The 19,205-nt window shown below is 43.7% G+C and overlaps 1 protein-coding gene across 14 annotated transcripts in view; it reads left to right on the forward strand.

The window, feature by feature from the left end:
* DOCK7 (dedicator of cytokinesis 7) overlaps positions 1-19,205 on the forward strand; it is an 870,736-nt gene that overhangs the window by 160,874 nt on the left and 690,657 nt on the right. For all 14 annotated transcript variants that reach the window (XR_013603568.1, XR_013603571.1, XM_078669468.1 and 11 more), the window contains exon 5: positions 8,933-9,062. Coding sequence is in view for 12 of the 14 variants with exons in the window: in XM_078669468.1 (XP_078525594.1) it covers positions 8,933-9,062 (130 nt within the window). In the remaining 2 variants the exon portion in view is untranslated. The remainder of the gene's footprint in view (positions 1-8,932; positions 9,063-19,205) is intronic.

The raw sequence follows: 19,205 nt of genomic DNA on the forward strand, positions 1-19,205 counted from the left end.
ACACCGTAACTCTTTTGGAATCACCCACCAAAAGAGTAGGTTGATTATGTATCTCTGGGTGTTTTGTATCTTGTCCAGTACAAAATGTAACCTATTGAAACGATTCCAATGTAAAGCACTCTTGATACCAATTGGGTATAGTTTGTGCTATATAGAACTGCAAATAATTAAGTGCTGCCTCCAATTTCTTAATTTTCTCCTCCATATGCTCATTAATCTTCTTAGTCTGGGTCACTCTTGATTCAGCAAAGTCCAGTTAAGACTCAGGGGCGGCCATGAACCTCTTCTCTACAGATCCAGCTTGAAACATATTTTCTCAATGCTTGTCTTAAGTAGTTGCTGTCCACTCGACAGACTTCATGTATCTTCAATCACTTCAGCAGAGCCCTCAAGCTGAGGGGGAGCGCATTTCTGGAAAAAGTGCTCTCCAGAAGCAATGCTCTGTATCTAGTTTTATAAAGAGCCAAGGTCTGTTATTCCTTGGCGAAAAAGGAGCCTCCTGTGGGGCTGTGTGCCCATTACACTCGGGCCACGGTGGCTACTACTGCCCTGGGTCGGGGAGTCCCCTTACAGGACATCTGTCAGGCAGCTACGTGGGCCTCTCTGCACATGTTTGCTAAGCACTACTGCCTGGACAGCCAAGTCCGGAGAGATGGATTTTTCGGCCGTTCCGTTCTCCAGGACTTTCTGGTGTGATCTTGGTTCGCAGACCCACCACCGGTGTTGGTATTGCTGGGGTATCTATTCTAAGGTAAGGAATCTAACACTAACCTGTTTCTTTTAGATGCAGAAGTTACTTACCATCGGTAACGATATATCTGTAAGAAACAGTAGTTAGTGTTAGATTCCTTACTGCCCCACCCAGCCTCCCCGTTCTGCGAACCGATATCTAGGGTTAAGGACATCCCTTTCAGGGCCCTAGTTTTATTGCACCAGTGTCGGTTTGTATCATGGCTCTGCGTTCCTGGCGCGGAAAGCTATGTACAGAACTGACGTCAGCGTGCGAGGGCTGAGTCTAAGTACTCCGACGACGTCATCCCTGCGATCACGACGCCGACAACGGACGCGGAGCCGCAGACGACGCCTTCCGACGCGCAAGGGTACTGCTGACTAAAACTTTCCGGATCCAGTTACTGCCGTCTTGCAGCACAATTTTTTGTACATTTGTAACCATAACCCTAAAATGTTGCACTTCAACAGTTTCATGAATATGTGTGATATATGCTTCTATGAATGTGTCAGCAATTTTTCACAATGAGAATATCATAGAAATTGAAGGATAAAATATGATGCTGTTATTGAGGGTGGTGGTATGCCAAATAGTGACACATATACCCAAAAGTAACGTTTAAGGCAAAAGCATGTTTTTTACTGCACAGATTCTTATGTCCCTTCACGGTTACACAGGATGCTTCACACGGTGAATTAAACATGTAAGTAGTGTCAAACAAAATAAGGCACGAGAGGAATATGATCTGAAAAGGTTCGATTACAGACCCATTATCACACATTCCTTTCAGGTGAAGGTAGGAAACTAACAGAAATATGTATCTTTCATGGAGTTGGCATTACTGAGAGGTTTGTAGGCTATTCAATTGAAAAATACCAGCGTTGTATGTGTATGCAGGCTCCTGGCTAAAAATAGAAGCATGGGCATAAATAGAAAAAAATAGAAGCATGTACTATTATGTTCCCTCACGTATTCGTTCTCTTGTTTGGTATTCCCTGCTCTGTAAAGCGCTCTGATATCTGCAAAGATCTTGTTCGCGCTATATAAAACTTTCAAAATAAATAAATGGGCAATTGTTAATTCACTAATAGAGCATCTATATATTTAGGTTTATAATTTAGATAAGAGATGGGTCATGGTGGTACTGTTTTAAAGTTTCAATATGAAAATGTTTTGTGTCTTGAATTACAAAAAAATAGTCATCTGAGATGTGGACTATTTATTTGGCACTTGCCAAATACTCACTTGATACATTCTTTAGCAGCTACTCCTGCAGGCTGAATTTTGAAAGAATTTACTTGAAGTGGCTCCTCTGTACACAGCCAATTGATGTCAAGATTTGGGAAGTGGCTAGATAATTTAGCTTTGCTATCAGCCTTCACTGAAGAAAGATCACCCACACCGTTCTTAGCCCCTTAACTGCCCCCCCCGACCCCCATTGTTGAGCTCTTCTTTGGCTATGGGTAGTTTGCGCTTAGGGCTCGATATCCTGTGGATTCTAAAATTCTAAAGGTATGCTGGGTTTGTGGATTACCCTGGAAAGGACTGAGAAAATAGGCAAAATATAACAGATTTTTTTTTTTTTTTAACACTACGAAACAACTGCTCCATATAAGTGTCTGTGTCTTCCCAGCTATCAGGAACATAGAGAGCTGAATCAAGAAACCTAATTTGTACCACATTTTAGGCATTTGTCAGAGGTAGCCCATTTTTCCTATTTTTTGTGCTCTTAACCTACTTCCAGTTTGTGCTGTAAACCAGTGTGAAACCCATGAGTGATCCAGGAAAACGATATATTTCTGAAAAGTGGACACAATTCTGAATTGAGCAAGGGATCATATGTGTAGATCCCTCAAGGTTTTCCCAAAGAAAATAACTGTTGAAATAAACAAATATTGAAAATCTATAGTCCAAAATGGTAATTTGTGGGTTTCATCTGTAATTTTTTGTCATGATGGCGATTTTAGAAAAGCAATACATCATTACGCCAATTACACCCTTCTGGTTGCAGGGATATTTCGGGTTTGTAGGTTGTCCCAGAACCGAAGGTACTCCAAGCCAACAACAGAGCAGCACCGTGCAATTGTTTTTCATTGTATACAGAGTATAGACCAATTCATAGGGTGAACTTTGTAAAGTGAAAAATGTGTAGCAAGGAAACCTATGTATTTCTTAAATGGCCAAAACATATGGTGGTTATTTGTATATCTCTGAATTTGTGTGTACCCATAGTAGCGTATGATTTAAAGGGTATTTTTCAAAATGTCTTCTTTTTTTATACCCTTACTTACATTTGAAAGGCACAATTGCAGCAAAATCTAATTGGTAATTTGAAATGTTCTACTATTCCATGCTCCCACATGCCTCCTGATAAAAATGGTACCTCACCTGTGTGGGTGGGCCCAGTGTCTGCAACAGGCAAAGGCCCAAACACAACGTGGACGCACCACATTTTCCCACTGAAAACTGACTTTTTTTTTAGTTGCTAAGTGTGTGGCTGTGGAGTTTGGGCCCTAGCTCAGTCTGCACTTACAAACTTACAATTTTTTTAAAACTAGCACACTGGGGAATCCAGGATGGGGTGACTTGCGTGGCTCTCCTGTTTTATTTTCCCCAGAATCCCTTGCAAACCTCCAACTTTGACTAAAAACACATTTTCCTCACATTTCTGTGATGGAAAGTTCTGGAATCTGCCGGTAGCCACAAACTACGTTCCACCCGTCATTCCTTCAAGTCTCTCAATAAAAATGGTACCTCACTTGTGTGGGTAGACTTAGTGCCCGCGACAGGAAATGGCCCAAAACGCAACATGGATGTATCAAATTATTCCACTCAAAACTGACCCTCTTGTTGAAAAGTGGTTAGCTGTAGATTTTGGACCCGAGCTTAGGCGGTACCAAGGGAAATTAAGCAAACCTGTCCATTTCGAAAAATTAGACTCATATCCCGGAGAGGCTGTGATTTTCGGGTGTGCAGTTACAGGCTGGATGGACTTCTGTGACATGGGCGCAATCTGGGGGGATGGGGTAGTTGGGGGGGGGGGCGGTTGTTATTATGCGTGTTTGCTACTATTCATAAAAGTCAAAGTCATTATTATTGTGTATTTGATGTGTGCAGAAGCCTCTGGACTGCAGAGCCCTGCAACTTATGTAAAACTAGACAAATAAAATTTGTTAAAAAAAATAAAAAAATAGACAAATGGGTATCTAGGGTGGGGTGACAAGCGTGGCTCTCACCAGGTTTTTTTTTGTCCTGAATCCCTAGCAGTCCTCAAACTTTGACAAAAAGTTACTTTAAGCCTCCTAATTATAATACACCACAAAAAAGTGGGACACACAAAAATAAAAATTGTGGTTTTTGTTTCCATGAATTAAACTAAAGAAAATAACCTTCTCAGGTGATTGGAAATCGACCATTGTTAGATTATTTGGTTATATGTGTTGGAGAAAGCAAAAGAGGGATTAGCTAAATGAGGAACAGCAAGACAAAAGTCACATTCAATATTGATAATGGGGCAATTTCTTAGCTAATTGAAAACATGTTTACTGATGCTGAGTAAAACCTCTTATAATTCTTTGGCTAGAGCTGGGATAACAAAGGTTCATCATTGAGTTGACTTATAAATCATGCTCCATTTTTATTTATTTATTTCATATCTTTGATTTTTGTCTAGCACAAGGTTCGGCCAGATTCATTAGAGCGCTTTACAAGAAAGTAGGAAGTTATTCCTGGTTATTAAACATCATAAAACAACTTATTAATACCAAGAAAAGAAGGAGCAAGCAGTTCATACTAGCAGGGTCGTTACAGAATAGGAAGTAGGGGAGAGGGGTTGGCCTAACGGCTAAGGCGCTCAACCTCGGACCTGGGGAACTTGGTTCGAGTCTCGGTAACGACGCCAAAAAAACCTGTGATTCTGGGCAAATCACTTAATCTCCCCGTGCCTAAAATGAAAGTGTGTCCTCATGTAACATAACTGGTGCCATGTAAAGCGCTCTGATAACTGGTTCGGTTCGGTTCTAGTTCGCGCTATATAAAACTCTGCAAAAAAAAAAAATAGTAGGTAGCTAATTCCTGTAGTAAATTAGCAGCAACCAAGACAGCGGAGAAAACAAACATTTTCCAATAGGAAAGACAGGTTAAGCCAAGATAGCAGCTGCAAGCAGCAGTCCCCACTTTAAGCAAGGTGCCTCTCCAATAGAAGGATTTTGAGTTTACTTTTTAATGTGAACAGGCTAGAGTTTGTGTTAAAGGCTGTGGGGAGGGTGTTTCAAAGCCTTGCTACACTGCCAGAGAATTCCTGTCTCATGCAGTGTTCTTAATATCAATACATCAAGACCTGTTCTTCAAAGGCACGCCGAAACCAGTCCCAGAATGCTTGTTTTCCGGTTCAGGGAGGACCTGGCCTTGGCAGTTCAGGCTGGACTGCTCCCGTGGGGAGTAGGGTCAAGACTAATTTGCATATGGCTGGGTACAAACTTGAATGGCATGTTGAGAAAATGAACAATGGATTTAACCCAGATCTGTGACTGGGGGTGAATGTTTGACCTTGTTCAGCATTCCGTCCATCATCTACGGGGCCGTCCCACCAGATCAGAACTCAGCTACTACCCCAAGCACAGACCCCCTTCTCCAGCCCCAGCTGTAGTCCCGTCTCACCTCCGGCATCTGAGGTGAATAGGCCGCTTCGCTTCCTGGGCCTGCATCTAGCCTGCATGCTGCCAACTGCTCTTCCCTTGGATGCAGGGGTTTGTTCTAATCTCTGATGGGCACCGTGAAGGAAGTGGAGCCTGCTTTCCTTCCAACTCGCCATTGAGGTTTGGTGTGCCTCTGCAAAAGTTTGGGGATATCACCAAAATCAGGATGAATAAGAATTGTAGTGGCTCGGCCCAGAGCCCTAACACCTTGCAACCTCCATCTTAGACTTCTAAGGGAGACTAAATACATCCTCATACACATGAGAAGCTAACAGCAGTTAATGCACAAGAATTTCCTGTCAGAAGAAAGCAAACCATAAATAGTAGTCAAGCATGTAGATGATGAACCTCTGCATCATCCTAGACTCTTCCCTCTTCATGACCTGCCAGATCAACTCCATCACCTCCTCCAGTTTCAATCTCCTTCGGATCCCCCGCAAGACCTTTAAATGGATACCCCTCGAATGCAGAAAAACGTCACTTACGCTCTCATAACAAGCAGACTGGACTACAGCAATGCCCTCTATGCCGAAATCAACAGAACTCTCCTACACAAGCTTCAAACCATCCAGAACACTGCAGCCAGCCTCGTCCTCGGAACCCCACGTCACGAACAAATGACCCAACACCTACGCGTCCTCCACTGGCTCCCTGTCGAGATGTGACCTTCAAAGTGCTCACCCATGCTTACAAATCCCACCACAACATCGGACCCAAGTACCTCAACGAGAGAGTCTCATTCCATATACCCAAGAGGAACCTCCGCTCCGCCTCGCCCTCGCAGAGACCCCCCGCAACCGCAGAACCAGAGCAGGAGGAAGAGCCTTCTCCTACATCATAGCCAAAGCCTGCAACGAGCTCCCATTCAAGATCAGACGCTCACCCAACCTGCACACCTTCAGGAAAAACCTCAAGACCTGGCTCTTCGCCTGAACCGGAGCTGCACTCACCTAAAACCGGAGCTGAACTAATCACCCCTCCCCGAAGCTCCGTGAGACCCTCACCGGTGAGTAGCGCGCTTTATAAACCCCTGATTGATTGATTGATTGATGAACTGAAGATAGGAAAATTGTAATCCGATTTAGCTATATTTAGTAATCAAATTTGCATAGTATTCCTAGATGATTTTATCTGTGCATTTGTAATAGATGTTTTCTAAACATGAAAATGTTATGATTGTAAAAAAATATGTTGAGGGCTCATCCATAGAACCAGGCAGATTTGGATTTAAAAAAATATATCAAATATGTAGCTAGAAGTTGTTTTGGGCCCCAAAGATGCATCTTGCTTTTGTTAGCATGCTGTCCATTTATTTTGAGCTATCTAAGTTTAATTTGTTGGTAATGAACACCGTTTCTTCTTCTTAAGTATACCTTTTATTTTTTGTATTTTAAAACATAACACCGTGTTAACATAATGCACAATGGGTTTTTCTGTGACTCAGTACATAAATTCCAGGTAATACATTTCATTTATTATAGCAATTTCCCAAAAAGAATTGTGATTCTAGATACTGAAACTCAGAGCTTCCGTATGTTACCATCATTTTTAATGCATGCAACAAATAATTTGTTTCTTGTGCCTCTAAACCCATATATCACCTTTTTTTCTAGGATACATTTCTATATCATGCTTCTTAGGGTAGCCTCTACCTTTTTACACGTATGTCTCGATGAGCATACCACTATGTCAGAGTTGTAAACTCTGAATATAATTTGGCAGTGTTACAAACAAGCAACCATGAGGCCCAGTTTGCAGGGCATTTTAACATATTTTGTAAATGCTTCTTCATTCCAGGCTCCCAACAACGTCACTTTAGCTCTCCCAATGTATGATTCTTCTAGTATTTAATTCAGACAGCAGCTGGCATGTCAGAGACCCTTCAATTTTGAGCAAAAGCCATGCGGCGTGGATGGAATCATGAATTTGATCTCACCCCCTGAGATAGAGAGCAGTGTTTGTCTTTCCAGTCTTCATCAGCTGTATAATATACCCTTTGTAACTGCTTGAGCTGCACTAATGTAAGTGCCATTCTAATTGCCACCTCATGTGTGTGCTGCAATTCCTCTTCCCATTCGCTGCCATTTATCTCACTTAGGTCCATATCCCAGGGCATCTTTAGTCTGCTTGAAGCACTGGGTGTGTTATTAGCTTAGGTTTATACATATCAAAGAGACAGCTAATTTAAATAGTCTCTGACAGTATCTAAGTGCTAAAGGAGTGAAATCTGGTTGACAACAGGGACATGAGCTTGAGTTCATGAGTAAGCTGTTGGTATCAGTTTTCATGTGTCCCAAGACGAGTCTGATCTAAGTTGCTTAAAGGTTTTAATCCTTCTGAATTCCACACACGAAGGTTGGAGATCCCGATCATGTCCTGTCCACCAAATCCCTGTAGTTGCCCCAGCTTCCTCAGTCTACTACAGGCTGCCTTTCTTCCAATATCACATCTGTGTGTTTCGATAATTGCTTAATCCAAGTGACACCATATATTGCCAGAGGTAGCTAAGGTCACCGTGAGCATATTTAACAACCCCTGTCAGTCTCTCCAGTTGAGTTAAAAATGTCCATGCATCTGTCACTACTAGCGGTGATGCCCGATTAAGACATATGCAGATCTCAGAGTGCAGTGACACCTTTGAATACTCCAGAAAGCAGTATGTCGAGCAATTCTGTGGGTGGGGAACCTCCCATTATAGATTTTGGAAGAAATCTTCCAACACCCAATATGCTGTGTTTGAGCTGCCCATTTTTGATCAGGTGATTAGTTCTGATTTTTTCATGAAATGTCACATTATATTGTGATTAATGTTGGGTGAAGGAAATGAGAGAACTGCTTGAATATCACTCTTCTCAAGTGTTGGTTGGGAGAGATTTGGTATTGGAATAGAGAAGTGATGCAACATAAGGAGCTCTTGACCGTCTTGCATATTCAGGTTGGAACAGTAACTAGTGTTATTTTTATTATGTTTCTTGCTTAATTGTAAGAAAATAATAATGGAGTTGCTAATAGCTATGCTACAGAATACTTAGATAAGGACTCAAATGTCAACCAGGACATCGATAAATGAATATCTGAATTGTTGAAAATAATGGAGGCATGATTTTGGATATCCCACTGATAACTATATATTTCCGACAGGAACAAGTTATATCATGTTAAGTCTTTTTACATTATATATTTTATGAATGCATCATTGTAGACCAGTATACTAATGTTTGAAATACAATTTGTTTTAGAAGACTTGGGATGGGAGGCTCTGTAAAATCTTGCCCTTTCCTGGAAAAGGCCGAAATTCCACAAGTTAAATTACTGCCAGCAGAATCACTGTCAAAGGATTTACTGCTGTCAGTATGAGTACATGCCAAACAGTGTATTAAGAGGTGAAATTAGAAATTAAGTGTTATCCAGCTTTACTTGCTATTTTGTTTCTCTGCAAAGGTAATAATGCAAGAAAAGAGAAAGCCATGAAAGAAATATTTAAACTGTTTGTTTTGTTAAATAGATATCACAAACTTGGTACGGGATTCAACCCTAACACATTAGATAAACAGAAGGAACGACAGAAGGGTCTTCCAAGACAAGTTTTTGAGTCCGATGAAGCTCCTGATAATAATTGTTACCAGGATGAACAGGTACATTTTCCGAAAAGTTCATTAAACACTAAAAGATTAGTTAATCTATAAATGTATGGTGGTTCAGTTTGTCGCTTTGCCTCCAAGGTTTGTGAATATCCTTCCAGTGTATTGTATTATTTTTATGTTGAATTATAGGTTTCATTTGATGAAGCTTCACATAAATGCAAAATCATAAAAATTATCCCAAGTTAGGAAGAATCTATGTAAAATACTAAGTCAGACTTATTAAGAGTACGGACCCAAAAACAAAAGAGGAGCATGGCAAGAATCCCTAATGAAAGTAGTGAGCAAAGTCTCCGTCAAACTAAAGTGAAAATTTCCTGTGAAAGACAAAAAGTCAAAGGTTTTATAGACAAATAGATTCGTCACATTCAGCATATTATGATCATAGGTAGGGTTGCATCGAAAAATCTGAACACCAACTACATTTTCAAAACCTTTAGTACTAACCCATTTAGAGTAATCTTCAGCTTGCTTCCTCGTCAACCACACTCTGGAGATGTGTAACAAAAATGAAACATTTCTTAAACAATGGCTCATAATATTAGCAAGTCTACAATAACACTTCCAGCAGAAGTCCTTGAAAATGATACTTTGATGACACAATAGAAGCTTCATTCACAATACACACTTTCTAACACTGTTGTATGTTGGACATAAGTCTTTCAATGCTTTACAGAAACATGAGAGAGATAATTTTCCAGTGGAATACTGATTTCGAGGGGCAAGTTGAGTATAACCCTAGAAATTGCATCCATTTTTTAAAATAATGGCATATCACACAAAAATGTGGCATAACTGTTGCTAGCATTATTCACATTTCTAATTGACATAAGAAAAGTGTTCAGAATGCAACATCATTAGTTCATCAGTTACAACTCTATGCCTAATTAAAAACACTAATTATAAAAAATAATTTTCACACAGTATTTGCACATTTTGCATATTTCAAAAATTTTACAACATGCTCTTGAAGTGGATTGATATCATTTGATTCAGCAGCTAGTTATCCATATAGGCTTCCCACTTAGTGACAATCTGTCTATAAAGTTAAAATGATGAGAAACAGTTGCATAGATTAATTGGCTTTGTAGAAGTTGCAGTAGAGACAACACATGCCCTTTGACTAGAGATTACTTCACAGGAAGCTCCTTTTTCCCCCTTGGTCCTGTACATTGTTTTTTAAACAATCTTTATTGAAAAGTCAGTGTTGCAGCATGTTGACGATTACCGGGCACAACAAAGGATCTACTGTAACTCATAGATGTTTACGATAATTATACCAATAAGTAAAAACTTTCTTTTTAAAAGAACAATAATATGGTTAGTTAGACATTTGAAAGCAGTCCACAAAGTATGGAAGGGACATCATAAAGGTGGCTTAGGGCATGCCATCCCTATGCATCTAATCCTAAATGACACACTTGAGGACATAGCATTTAAGTACTACTACTAAAATGTTTAATAACAGCTAATAATTTCTCTTCCCATAATTATGGCTAGGACCTATTACCAGAGGAGGGTATTTATTACCCTGCAGGTAAGGGCAGTAGGGCTTCTGTAATCCTCCCCCATCCACAGCACCATCTTCTTAACACATTCTCATTGACAGTACTTGCTTGGGCATCCCTTTTCTAGTCAGAAGTGGAAATATAAGCCCAAATATTCCAGTTTTTTTTCTAAAGTACTGGGGCACTTGAGCTTACATTTCCCGTCTGACAAGGAAGGCGAGGGTTCAGTGCATAGTGGCAGGGAGAGCAAATCCAGGGGAGAATGCTCCCTTTTGAGGCTTGTAACCGCAGCAGTAACCTGCCACCAGAGCATTCTGATTGGTGTGTCAGCTCCCAGTTGTAGTAAAGGGGTTTAACTTTCTCCAAGACTCAAGAAAGAAGAGCAGACTTAGAAGATAAGGAAATCTAGAAGTTTATTTACAGGGACTCACAACAACGAGCTCCTATACAGATCAGTGCAGCAGGCAACTGACTCGCCTGTTCGCTCTCGAACCAGACCATCACGTGAGGCATAAGGTTCCAAACAGAATACATAGAACATAAATAGCAATTGAACATAAACTCCTCATGAGCTGTTATTACTCAGAATGTCAACAATGAAAAGTCAAGTGTATACAAACGTACATAATAATACTTGTAATTACCACATCAGTTCTCTTGTTATGGTGCTAAGTCTTAAAAACTGGATTACTGAGCAAAGACATATAAAAGGACAATATTTATTTGTTTCTAACTGTCATGAACAAATAATAAACAGAGCCTTATTTTCTAGATGTCAACAAAGTTAAAAAGAGAAGGCACATCTTTCTGATACAGATGAGCATCTAATTTGAGCATGTAAAAACAGGGAAGGACTGTTAATGTTTAGTTTAAACAACTAAGTGACAGGCTGCCAGACAACTTCCACTTTGTTCTTTAAAGTTTTGATGCGTGAGGGCATCTATTTATTTATTTATTTTATTTGAAAAGTTTTATATAGCGCTGTAAGACCCAGAGGTAGCAGAGCGCTTTACATGAGCAATAAAATTCCAGTCTGTACAGTCGATTCAACTGGATCAAAAAATATACAGACATTGCACATTAAAAAACACGTCTTAAATGAACAAATATGCTAATAGTTAGGGCCAAGAGGAGAACAAACATGTTGCGACAGACAGCACAGAAACAGTAAAAAAGCAAGGGAGTAAAAGAAAGAGGGCTAGTATTAGAGTGGAGAAAAATGTCTAGGAGAGAGAGAGAGGGTAGGGGAGAAGAGTCGGACAGAAAAGACTGTCAAGGGTGGTATAAATAACGGGGAATGAATAAAGGGTTGGATGCAGCGATTAAGGACCCCAGTATTTGAAGGGAAGGTGGGATTTGAGGTCTTATTTAAAGCTGTGGTACGAGGGCTTGCAGGGCTGGTCTCTGGGGAGGGCGTTCTAGATGATCGGGGCGCTTCCCGAGAAGGAGCGGCATTGTGTGGTGCTCCTATTTGATGGGGGGGGGGTGGGGGGGTGAGAAGTAGGGCATTTGAGCTTCTCGTCTGCCGGGAGCAGCCAGCTTTTTCGAGTTTGTCAGAGAGATAGAGCGGGGTTTGTTGGTGTAGGGCTTTGTGTGTTATGCAGGCAGTCTTGTATGCAGATCTTCCCTCAACTGGTAGCCAGTTTAGGGCCTTGAGGGCTGGGGAGATGCGGTCGAAGTGTTTGCAGTCGGTGATTAGCTTGGTGGCTGAGTTGAGCACGGATCTGAGGGGGGCTAGGTGTGTTTTGGGGATTCCAGTGAGGATAGAATTACCATAGTCTATTTTGGAGCGGACTAGGGATTGAACAACCCATTTAAAGTCGTCAGCAGGAATGAAGGGTTTGAGTTTTTTAAGATGTCGGAGTGTGCAGAGAGCTCCCTTTGCCGCGTTTTTGATGTAGTTATTAAGAGTGAGTTTGTTGTTGATGTTGAAGCCAAGTGATTTTGCTGAGTTAGATAAGGAGAGCAAGCAGTTAAGGGCATTGAGGTCTGGGAGACACCCTTGGATGGGGAGCTTGTTGTTTTTAGGTAAGAAGAGAATAATTTCGGTTTTATTGGGGTTAAGTTTGAGGTGGTTGGAGAAGAACCAGGATTGGATCATGCTCAGGGCATTGTTAAGGTGAATAATATCAGCGTGGGATTTGATCTTGTAGTACAGTTGGGTGTCGTCCGTGTAGAGAGAGTAGTTAATTCCTGCTTGTTTCAGAATGAGGGTAAGGGGTTCCATAAAGAGGTTGAAGAGGGAGGGAGAGAGAATTGAGCCCTGGGGTACGCCTAGGGAGACCGGAGTGGGGTTTGATTTGTTGAGTTCTGTGTTGGAGAAAGGAGGAGAACCATTAAAGGGCTAGACCGTTGATGCCAAAACGGGTTTTGAGTGAGTTGAGTAGAGAGGCGTGGTTAACTGTATTGAAGGCAGCGGAGAGGTCAAGGAGAATGAGAAGGCAGGACTCACCATTGGGACCGGTGGAGATCGTCTACAATTTGGAGCATGGCGGTTTCCTTGCTGCATCCTTTTCTGAAACCGGATTGCAGCAGGGCAAGTAGGTTGAAATTGTAGATGTGATTGTCGAGTTGTCTGAGAGCACATTTTTCCAGTACTTTAGGTAGCAGAGGGAGGTTCGAAATGAGGCGAAAGTTGTTAGGGTCATTCGGGTCAGCCGATGGGTTTTTGAGTATGGGTGTGATTTGACTGAGCTGGAGAGAGTCAGGGACACACCCCGTTGCAAAAGAAGAGTTAATGATTGAAGTCCAGTAAGGGGCAATGATGTGTTTGAGGTCATGGACGAGGCTGGAAGGGATAGGATCTTTGGAGTGTAACATAAACATGGCAGAGCAGGAAGTAACTATATTATGATATTTTATGTGCCTGATTGGCTTTGCCAAGTAAAGTAAGGCATTTGTTTCTAGCTTTGAAGTCCTGACTGCAGTTCGTTCAGAACGACTTTGCCACTGTGTTCCTTCTTTCATCAGACCTACAGTAAAAAGTACTGTGAAGTCAGAAAAAGTATCATAGTTTGCATGTGCATGGTTTGGTAAAGAAGTGAAGAAACGTTCGCAGCTGTGAATAACTGACCCTAACAACTGTGTTCCCAGACCTGCCCCTCTATGGCGGTAAGGGACGACGGTGGCAGCATCTCCTGACCCCGCTTGGCGCCTGAAACATATTTAGAGCGGATGCTCTGCAGGGAAACTGTTTTAACCCTCTGAAAATTGCTTGATTTTTAAATTGACTACTAATTTTAAAAATACACTTTTAATTGAGCCTAGCACTTTAGCACTAGCGGCGGATAGCAGCTAAAGTTGAATAATAATTTTAACTGTACCTTTGCACTTTGTATTGCCATTTGCACATTGCACTTCGCCGGTGCCGCTAAGGGCTCACATAACATTTACCAGCCGTCTGTGCTCAATATTCCAGCCTGCCCGCCCCGGTCCGACTCGGTAGCCAATACCGTAGTGCGGAGGGCGGGGCAGGCAAGAGCCAGACGCCCACAGGAAGTCGAGCGGTTAGCGCTCTAGCTGCTCAATTCTGAGGGCTATTTAGGCTGCGAGGAGGCACAACCCATTGCGGTTAGGGACGACGGTGGCAGCATCTCCTGACCCCGCTTGGCGCCTGAAACATATTTAGAGCGGATGCTCTGCAGGGAAACTGTTTTAACCCTCTGAAAATGGCTTGATTTTTAAATTGACTACTAATTTTAAAAATACACTTTTAATTGAGCCTAGCACTTTAGCACTAGCGGCGGATAGCAGCAAAAGTTGAATAATAATTTTAACTGTACCTTTGCACTTTGTATTGCCATTTGCACATTGCACTTCGCCGGTGCCGCTAAGGGCTCACATAACATTTACCAGCCGTCTGTGCTCAATATTCCAGCCTGCCCGCCCCGGTCCGACTCGGTAGCCAATACCGTAGTGCGGAGGGCGGGGCAGGCAAGAGCCAGACGCCCACAGGAAGTCGAGCGGTTAGCGCTCTAGCTGCTCAATTCTGAGGGCTATTTAGGCTGCGAGGAGGCACAACCCATTGCGGTAAGGGACGACGGTGGCAGCATCTCCTGACCCCGCTTGGCGCCTGAAACATATTTAGAGCGGATGCTCTGCAGGGAAACTGTTTTAACCCTCTGAAAATTGCTTGATTTTTAAATTGACTACTAATTTTAAAAATACACTTTTAATTGAGCCTAGCACTTTAGCACTAGCGGCGGATAGTAGCTAAAGTTGAATAATAATTTTAACTGTACCTTTGCACTTTGTATTGCCATTTGCACATTGCACTTCGCCGGTGCCGCTAAGGGCTCACATAACATTTACCAGCCGTCTGTGCTCAATATTCCAGCCTGCCCGCCCCGGTCCGACTCGGTAGCCAATACCGTAGTGCGGAGGGCGGGGCAGGCAAGAGCCAGACGCCCACAGGAAGTCGAGCGGTTAGCGCTCTAGCTGCTCAATTCTGAGGGCTATTTAGCCCCTCGTCGGTACGAGCGCGCAGCGGGGCGCCCTGGACGGCGCCTAAGACAAGCCAAAGACCTGCCCGTCTGCGCCCGTCCGCGACAGGACGGGGCACAGGGACCATGGGGGCTGCATCAACCGACTTACCAAGGCATCCTCCAAGGGGGCTTACATACACGCCTCAGGTACTGCTGCAACTTAAATCTGCGCCGCTACTGGGCTGCAGAAGGGATGTTTTCCCTGAGGTAGAAGGGCCTTTTTCCTGCTTTCACTGCCACAATCAGTTTTATACTCAAACAAGAGATAATATCAATACTAAATATCATAAACTATATAAACCGCCTAGCAATGCTGCTATTTATTCTAACCATATTCCTTCGGGGAGGAAAAACATCCTCTGTAATATTAGGTCACTCTCTAAACACACTGCCGAAGTTTGGGACCTAATTTCCTCAAAACAACCCGACCTGTGCTATCTCACAGAAACATGGTTAAAACCACATTCTACCCCTGCTATAACCCTAGGAATCCCAGATGACTACAAAATAGTCAGACTGGACCGCCCCATAAAAACAGGTGGTGGGATAGCTATTGTGCACAAACAAGATATTAACATCTCAATTCTAGATGAGCTGAGTACCCCAGAAATTGAATTACTAGTTTTCAAAGTTATATTTTCCCCCAAAGAAAGTCAAAAAGGTGCCCTAGTATACCGTCCTCCCGGGCCATGCACAAACTTTCCCAATATGTTGATTGAGTTACTTTTTTTTTTTTTTTGTAAATATATTTTTATTGCAGAATCAGGAATAACCACATCCAACAGGCCAACCTATACACCAACGGCACCCAGCATACAGTGTGATAGCAATACAATACACAGCCGATTAGCCCACATCCCGGAGGCTGGGCGGCGCTTCAATGAGTCAGTTCACTGGAGGTACTTCGTTGCGTGCCCTGTGCGGGTCACAGGTCAAGTGTAACACTTCGTTTCTGCTTTTACCCCAGAACAACCAACCCACCCTCTCCATCTAGTCCTAGGCCACTCCAATGTCACTTCACTAAATCATCACGACTACCACCCAGGGCCATCCGGTTCCGGGAGGCTGCCGCTGGCCGGCAAACCACCCCCTCCTACGATTCCCTCCCAGTACCCTCCCCCCCAACTGCTGCTAATGCGGGTTCTACCATCCTCCTCCTGCTCTATGGTGACAACTATCAGGAAGTTCTGACAATCAAGTAGTCCCACGGAATCCCTTCCTATAACTGATCCGTCTCTTCGCCTTCAGTTAAGTAGTCTCTTAACGCCTGCACTACCAGCTCCCAGGACCGCGCCAGTTCCAAACTCTTCTTGTTACCAGTTCTAGTCGCCTGGCGCATCCTCAGCACACTCTCACAGCCACACCACTTCACCAATTCATTCCTCCACCGCCGCACAGACGGCCCCTCTTTAGATTTCCAATGCCAAGTGATCTCGCGCTGTGCCAGTATCAAGCCCAACCCAATGAATTTGCTCGTTACCTTGGTCTTTTTGGTGTGCGGGAACCAAAGAAGCAGGCATGCGGCCATGTCAAAGTCTACCTCCCGATCCGTGACAGCATTCAGGAGGTCCCCTACCTCAGACCAGTAGTCCCCCAACTTCGGGCATCCCCACAGCATGTGGTCCAGATCCACCTCCGGCTCTAGACATCGTGGGCACATGGCATCAAGCACCTGGAAGTGTCGACGTAACCTCTCCGGGGTCAAATACGCCCGATGGAGCACGAAAAAATGCACCTGCTGGAATCTCGCATTCCTCGTCCCTTTCCAGGTCCTGTGCAACACCTGACCCCACACAGAGTCCGGGATTTGTTTACCGACGCTGGCCTCCCAACGCGACTTCAACTCAACTAACGGGGCTAGACCTTCATTCAACATTCTATTGTGGAGGCAGGTCACCGCCTTGACGGTGCCCGCTGCCATCATCACATACTGGCACACCATCGTCACCTCCGGTTCCGCCAGCCCACCCCCCCAGTGCCTCTGCATCGCCGTGACAACCGCCGCATGCAACAGGAAGGTACCACTCGGCAGGCCGAATTGCTCTTGTAAAGTCTGGAATGAGGCCAGTGTCCCGTCCACATAGAGGTCTCCTACCATCTGCAGACCCAAGTCTTCCCACTCTAATAATCGGGACCAGTCACCTCCGTGCGGTAAGGCAGTGAGCATTCCCAGCGGAATCTCCGGTGCGTAAGGCCGGCGCTTGCCAGCCCTCTTCAGGTTCCTATTCCAAGACAATCTAAGTGTCCTTTCCTCCATCGTGAGGTCCCTACCAGCCAGTCTCTGTTGCATCACGATAGACGACAAGACATGCCTCTGAATGCCGACCCCCCGGCCGTCATCAGGCCCCCTGAATTCTCTGGCCACGTTCTGCGTCAGGACCTGGAGCTGCGCTGCCAGATAGTATAACTCATAGTCGGGGACAGCCATCCCTCCCTCACACTTGGGTCTCGTCAAGGTGGTCAACGCCACCCGGCGGCGACCGTGGCCCCAGAGAAAGCATGTTGATTGAGTTACTTGCCCCTCATATAAATAATGAGAGCAACTTCATACTAGTAGGGGATTTTAATGTACACAGCGAAAGGCTGGATTGTAGTGAAGCGCAAACTCTATTAACAGATCTATCCTTATTAGGACTCACAAAATGTAACTCTGGGCCCACCCATCAGGCAGGACACACCCTAGACCTGATTTTATCTAATTTCCTGTCAGTTTCATGCCTACCTGCAATTCAGGCTAACTGGACTGATCATTTTATTATTGAATTTTACACTCCTTATTTTAACCCTACCCCTGCAGGCACGATCTCCCTACCTAGTGTACGCAGACAATGGCACAAAGTTACTGCTAACTCCTTCAAAGGAAAGTTCAAACCCCTCCCCATCCTCCCCATTGGAAATGTTGAAGCCGCACTTGAAAAATTTGAAAGTGCAACTAGGGATGCGATAGACAAAATTGCCCCTATGAAGCTATTCAAACCCCGACCTGCAAAGAAACAGGAAATCTGGTTCTCGGACCATCTAAGGACGTTAAAACTAACCGCCAGGAAGTTAGAGAAGAAGTGGAGAACCTCTCATCTGGCAGAGGACAAGAATAAATATTGGGATTCACTATCCATCTACCATAAAGCCATCCGTGTAGCACGAAAAACCCATATTGCTTCACAAATCACAGCTGCAGGGAACTCACCCAGGGTCCTATATCAAATCCTTCAAACATTTGTTAAACCAACAGCATGTGAATCATCTGAGTTTGCATCACAACAGCTGTGTAATGAAATATCCCATTTTTTTACCGATAAAATAGACAAGATCTATGAGAAAATAATTAGCGCTAACAAGACCACCACTACAGATATAGCGCTTCCCCAAATAGATGCTGAACTGAAGCAGGATACTCATTCACTTGATATCTTCCCTCCTATTTCTTCCGGAAAAATCCTCTCCTTGATATCGCAGATCAAAAGTGGTAGCCCAGATGACACTATCCCGGCTAGAATAATGCCCGCCCTAGCTGAACAGCTCTGCCCCATGATTGAAGAACTGGTAAATTTCTCTCTTAGCACAGGCAATGTCCCTAGAGAATGGAAACGAGCCATTGTTAGACCAATTAGGAAAAACACTGCGACCCCGTGGGCCGAATTGGCAAATCTTAGGCCCATTTCCCTACTACCTTTTCTAGGGAAACTGACTGAGAAGCATGTCAACCACCATCTGTCCAGCTATATCGAACTTGCTGAGGGCCTGGACTACTCTCAGTCAGGTTTCAGACCTAAACATAGCACTGAGTCCACCCTTCTGTCAGTCACTGATGACTTGCACATGTACCAGGACAAGGGCTTCTCAGTGATCTTGGTTCTTTTAGACCTGTCAGCAGCGTTCGACACCGTGTCACATTCCATCCTGACCGAGCGGTTGTCGAACGCTGGCATCAAGAACAAAGCCCTTGCCTGGTTAAGGAGTTTCTTATCCGATCGCACCCAGAGTGTCACCATGGGTGCATATCGTTCAGCGGAGGTGGAGATATCAAAAGGGGTGCCACAGGGCTCCTGTCTAAGCCCGACCCTTTTTAACATTTATGTGGCACCCCTGGCTAGAGTGATGCGCAAGTATGGTTTCATCCCAGTATCTTATGCTGATGATACACA

The sequence above is a fragment of the Lissotriton helveticus genome, chromosome 1_2 (assembly GCF_964261635.1).
Source record: "Lissotriton helveticus chromosome 1_2, aLisHel1.1, whole genome shotgun sequence".
In the NCBI taxonomy this organism is placed as follows: domain Eukaryota; kingdom Metazoa; phylum Chordata; class Amphibia; order Caudata; family Salamandridae; genus Lissotriton; species Lissotriton helveticus.